Source organism: Cryptomeria japonica, chromosome 2, assembly GCF_030272615.1.
Source record: "Cryptomeria japonica chromosome 2, Sugi_1.0, whole genome shotgun sequence".
NCBI lineage: Eukaryota > Viridiplantae > Streptophyta > Pinopsida > Cupressales > Cupressaceae > Cryptomeria > Cryptomeria japonica.
The window spans coordinates 16146632-16152553 of record NC_081406.1 but is presented as its reverse complement, the minus strand read 5'-3'; the positions used below and the strand labels follow the sequence as shown (position 1 = coordinate 16152553).

Sequence of the window (5922 nt, the reverse complement as noted above, 5' to 3'; positions counted from 1 at the left end):
TTTGATCACTAAAATCCCATTAGAAAGATGAAGAAGATGAGCCTAGATTAAATTCTTGGATGGAAGATCTTTAACTAGATTAGAGTCTACATGACAAAGGTTAATGATCAAACTAACTTGATTATGAAAGTAACGTCCTCCCTAAAAAGCTAAATTATGATCAACCATTCCAAAAACTACCACAAAGAAGAAATCGTTTACTACTAAAATAACCTTCATATTCATATTTAATTGCATGTCTAATTTTCAAGAAAAGAGAATGGACTTTACAACTAATAAAATTACAAATCAAAACATGTTCTGCTAAATAAAAAACATCAACTATAACCTCAGTATTGATAAGTAGAACAAGACAAGTAGACTGGGTACAATTATCAACCTTGTTATCAGATATAACTTGTTGGTTAACACTAAATTGTTGGGCACTGATCCACAAGTTGTTTCAGTGCAAGCTTTGCAAGCTTAACCAATTTGAATTTACTGATAAAATTTATTCTCATTCTTATTCTTTTTGGTTGTTCCATGAGAGGAGATCTACATTTTAAGAGGATTGTACAGAGCCTCCCATTACAAAATTCGAATCAAAAATTCGATTGAGTATTGCAGCAAGCCTTACTCCACCTTGAGCAAGTCTCTTTTCTACAATTGGAAGCCTAGTGAGGAAATAATCATCTGCCAAGTTACAAAATCCCTTAGTTTGCTTTAAATTAAAAAGCCAATTAGAAATTATTCAACTGGCAAAAACTGGCATTACTTACCTTCTAAAACAATGTCTGCAGTGACGTCTTTATAAGCCCATTTGCAAGCTAAACTTATACCCTCCGATGCATAACTGTTCATAATAATACCAAATAAGCCAAGCATAGTATTTTTAAGATATGAGAAGAAAAATCTTGAATATCAACTCATATTATTTTCTCCATTTATTGTACTACTTACCCATCGGGGCAAGCTATGGCATTTCTTGCACATTTCTCCCATGCAGGGACTTCATCTGACCATCCTTCCTATACCCACCAATTACCCACCAATTTGATAAAGCATGTCAATCTATACAATCTAATAAATTTTTAAGTTGTCATATACGATCTAAAAATGAAAAAACGATTATATAAACCATCAAATTGTAGACCCATATCCAACTATTTTAATCAATTTTTTTTTTTTTTTGGTATGAACATAAAATGTTATACATCACATACTGTGATATTTCTTTGAAGATCCTCTATCATGGTTGTCACATCTCGATTGAAAAAATCTTTCTCTGCTTCATCTATGATGTCAAAATCCCACACCTGTTGTAAAGTTATAAGAATAGAACAATCAGCTCCAATAATACTGTTTATGCAAAGCAGCAATGAGAAGAATTAGGAAGGAATGTATGTATACTTTATGCAAGTTAGATTTTCTCCTGAACCAGCGTAATGGTATTGTATTCCCCCCTTCATCATCAGCAAAACCCACATGCAAAGGCTGATGAATGTCTCCAACAAAATGGGACAGGAACATCAGACTTTCTGTCAGATTATCTGCCCAAAATATTCCACTTCAATTATTGAAGAAAAAAAAAATTGAATCACTAAAGAATAGTTAAAAACAATAACAATCGAATTTGTTTTTTGAGATTTACATGTCCCTTCTGATGAGGAGTCCATATAAGTTATTAACTGAGCTGTATAATTGTTGATAGCTCCTGCAACACACATGTCTTGTTCTCCCTTGTCGTTATGACAGTCGCCTGCATTGAAACCAAATATTTCATGTTTTTAGGAAACCATTCCAATGTCAAATACCTTACCTAAACTAGGGTAATACTACTGTTACATTGATGTGGCTTTCAAAAACTCTAGGATTGATATAAATACTAAATGTATTTGTTTATGTAAATATTTCTTGTGATTAGATCTCTGCATCAGGAAAGAGCTACTGTTCGATTATCCTAGTGCAGGTTGAACAGTGATTAGCATCTCTTTTCAGTGACATGGATTAACCTTCTTTTGTGGATCTATTAATGTTAGTGTTTGTATTAGAAATTAATGGGTCGACTTTTTGGTTCAATAAGCAGTGTAGGCCAACAAATGATATAAGAGCCAAAGATGCCAAAATTTGAATCCCCTTGGATAATCAGATGGAGGATTGTTGAACAGTGACCAGTGTCTACCTTTGAGGTTTGTGACATGGACTAACTGCCTTCCTGGATCCGTTAACTCTAGCTTTTGTATCGGAAATTAATGGATCAACCTTTTGATTTATTGGCAAGCATGCAAGCAGCAAGGACCTTGCATTTTTTAATGGAGAAATCAATATTTCTAAAGTGAAGTTCTAATATGTGTTATTATAACTTCCATTCATATGAGCTGTGTTCCACTCATGTAGAGATCAAAGAGAATTAAAAGAAAGACCATCATCCATATTTTCCAATGACTTGACACTCTGATCTACCCATGAGAGTTGCATGGATCTTGCATTGTTTATAAAATAAAAACATGAAAAATAAAACAACTTACGAGAGTATTTGTAGTTACAAACACCAGGAGTATTGATATAATGTAAGGGACTAGCCCAACGGTATTTAAAACGAACTGTATCAGCCCATGAACAGACAGAAGCCAGATCTCCTTCAGCAGAGCTTGGGAGCAATTCTTGAACTGCTTTTGCAGCTGCTTTACTTAGAAGTGGCTGCAATTTTTCAGGTACAAAAACAATAGTCACAAAAAATCATGATGCACAAAAATCTTCATATATATTCATCCACCCACAATTCATGTAAGTGCAAAACATATGTATTATATATGTGGATCAATAACTACCTGAGCTATTTTGCAGGTTATAAAATGTCCTTCCTTCCCCCATGATTGTATTGCAGGTGCCTTTGCAAGAAATACAAGCAGAATCAGGAGCATTACAGAACAGTAAGAAAGGTTAGAACACCCCATAATTGTTGGGTACAAGTCTAAACTGGATTATTAAGCTCTCAAACTCCATATATAAGAACAAAATTACAGGATTATCAACGACCTATTCTTTGCTTAAATCTTTTGATAATGTATTTAATTCTGCAATATTGCCTAGAAAATTTGACGTGAAGAACATGCTGCAAGTTAAAAAGTCATTTAGAAACACTCTATTCATAACTACTCTAACGGTGATGCTATAGTATATCCAGTAAGAGGAATCTTGCATGGATTGTATATTTACATTGTAGATTTTTAATGGTTTATAGATGCCAATTGACGAGGATTGAACATGACAGATTGATGCTAATCGACCAAACTCTTCCTTTAAAAATGAGGATTGAACATGACAGATTGATGCTAATCGACCAACTCTTCCTTTAAAAATGTTTTTGATAGAATTTATCATAATCAAATCAAGAAGCAGCAATAACATGCTTGTTCTGAAATTCGAGCTGTAAGCTTCAATTTAAATAATAAAAATTTGAGTAAGAAAAACGTGAGGAGGAAAAAAAAAAAAATTGTTTTGAGTAGTTCCATCTTAAGTTGAATCACTTGAAAAGTTATGAGGGACAATATGTACGGATAAGAACAATGCAGAAAAGATATAAATATATGGAAGTTCAGAACTGAGAGAAGAGAGGTTACGAATCCACCAATCACTTCATACATATCAGTTTTAATTTAAAAACTCAGTCAAAGCTGCTCTTACCAAGAATTAAATTATTTTAGTAAACAATATTGTAAATTATTAATTGGTCTTGCAAAGCAAGATGGATCCAAGCGAATATTCTTTTAAAGACCAGTATTTTAATTTATATGTCGCTCTAAGCTGATTTGGGCTCTCATATTTATTCATAAAATTATAGCAATGATAATGAATTGAAATAGAAAAGTGCCTTGACGTTTCATTTATGATGTTTGAATAGCTAATAAATAGCATTTACACTTAAAATCCAAGTGATAGAGTTGACATTTTTAGTTTAATCTATATAACTAATAAATAAAAGTAAGAACGATTAGGGTTTATTTGAAAAATAGGTAGATGTGAATTTTGATTTTTCTAATATTATAATAGAATTTTGTAATGCAAAATTAAATTTGGAATCTAAATATAAGAGATTGAGATTTCACAGTTTTATAGTGTGGGATAGGATAGCATTTGAAATTTGAACCAATAATGCAATTTTATCTCAAATAGCTCATTTTTTATAGTTGAAAATGACTAATTGATATTTGTTTTAGGAAAATAGGGTGGTGCTAAAGAGCATCATTAGATTCTTATTATGCAAGTGTCAAAAGTAAGAAAATTCCTTAATCTTGACTGAAGCCCCTAGATTAACTTTACATAAGTGAAAAATAGATAGAATGTCTAGTACATTATTGATAAGCCAATTATTGATTATGCTAAGGTTTGATACAAGCAGATTATGACATATAATTCTCATAAAGATTAGAGTATAATTCTATAAATTAACATTTAATCTAAACCATTTATAAATCATGGAAATTAAACCGTAGATTAGTATATAAAATCACATCAATAAGGATTAAAACCTAGATTAAATTAAATGCAAAGACTTGACAATCAAGATCTATGTTTTAGTTGATGTGAAGATTTCAATCCCCCATTCTTTCAACTTAAAATCCATAGATGGGGTTTGACATCAAGATCTAGTAAGGGATAAAAATTGGTTCCAAAAAACTAAGATCACAGTGTCTTGCAGATCTCTTCCTTAAATTGAAATATCTTTCTAGCTCAAATAAAGATGTGAGATCTTATACAACATCTCTCTCCAAGAATCCAAGAAAAACCCTTGCTACTTCTTCTCCTAGCCCTCAAAACTTGGCTTCAAAAATGGGGATTTCAGCCCGCTTAAGAAGGAGTCACTTGCTTCTTCTCAAAACCCATCTTTGGAAACTGAGCATCTCAATCAGCCTCTGGTGATCCTAGTTATGGATCCTATAGTTAATCAGGAGGCTCAAACTTTGGGGCCTTTAGATCTACACTTATCTCCACTTCAACACATTGAAGAAACAGAAAATCACAATCTAGAGAATAGCCCAAAGTAGAAAATGAAAAAAGTTACAAGTTCAAAGCTTGGCATTTTTGAACTTGTAAAAGATCTACTTATCCTTCTGAAACTGCACACTTGTCTAATTCCATCATTCTAGATGAGAGTTTGATTAATATGGTTTATAAAATCTTAGGAAAAACAAATTTGGTTCTCACAAATGAAATTGCAGACCAAGTCATTTAGGAAATAACCAAAGATTTATCTCAATATCATAATCCAATCTCTTGGTCTGAGAGAATCCAAGTTACTTTTTCTATTCTCGCCCCTTCAAAAAGATGAAGAAAACCAAAGAATCATAAAACTCTATTGGAAATAGATGCAGACATCCAATGAACACTTGCTCAATCCTTTACACCAATAAAGAAGTTACAAGATTTTATCCCTCCTTTGACGAGGGCTATTGCTACTAAGAGAAATTTGGAGTTAAGAGTTTTCTTTTTTTTCTGAGAACCTTCCTTCTCAAAACAAAACTCAAAAAATGAGGGGATTCGTTAACTATCCTCAACACCAATGAGGATCATATCCTGAAACATTAGGGGCTTAAATGCCCCTAACAAAAGATGCATGATTAAGAATCAACTAGAATTAATGAAATTTGACATCACACTAAGAAACTAAGCTCTTTGAATCAATGGAAAACTCTTATTTTGGATTCTAAAAACAATGGCACTTTCTTTCTATCTCAGCTAAGGGGGCCTTGGGTGGTTTGGTAGTTTTATGGAAAGATAATAAGGTTTCTATAGAATTGATATCCTCTTCAGATTTCTAGATGATAGTCCTGGTAAAAAGTAGATATTTAAATGCTAAGTTTTGGTGGTTCAATATTTACGGTCCTACAAGTTCACTGCTCAAAAAGAACATGGGATCAAATCTCTCTTATCTCTAAGCCA

At 32.5% G+C, this 5922-nt stretch overlaps 1 protein-coding gene across 1 annotated transcript; it reads right to left on the bottom strand.

Annotated features, from left to right (window-relative positions):
• Positions 1-304: 304 nt before the first annotated feature.
• LOC131035400 (endonuclease 2) lies at positions 305-3114 on the bottom strand. The gene is made up of 8 exons (XM_057967100.1): positions 2811-3114; positions 2508-2679; positions 1631-1738; positions 1390-1529; positions 1203-1295; positions 940-1007; positions 759-832; positions 305-672 (listed from the first exon to the last, which is right to left on the bottom strand). The coding sequence occupies exons 1-8, from the start codon at positions 2934-2936 to the stop codon at positions 542-544; spliced, it is 912 nt and encodes a 303-aa protein (XP_057823083.1). The 5' UTR covers positions 2937-3114; the 3' UTR covers positions 305-541.
• Positions 3115-5922: the final 2808 nt, after the last annotated feature.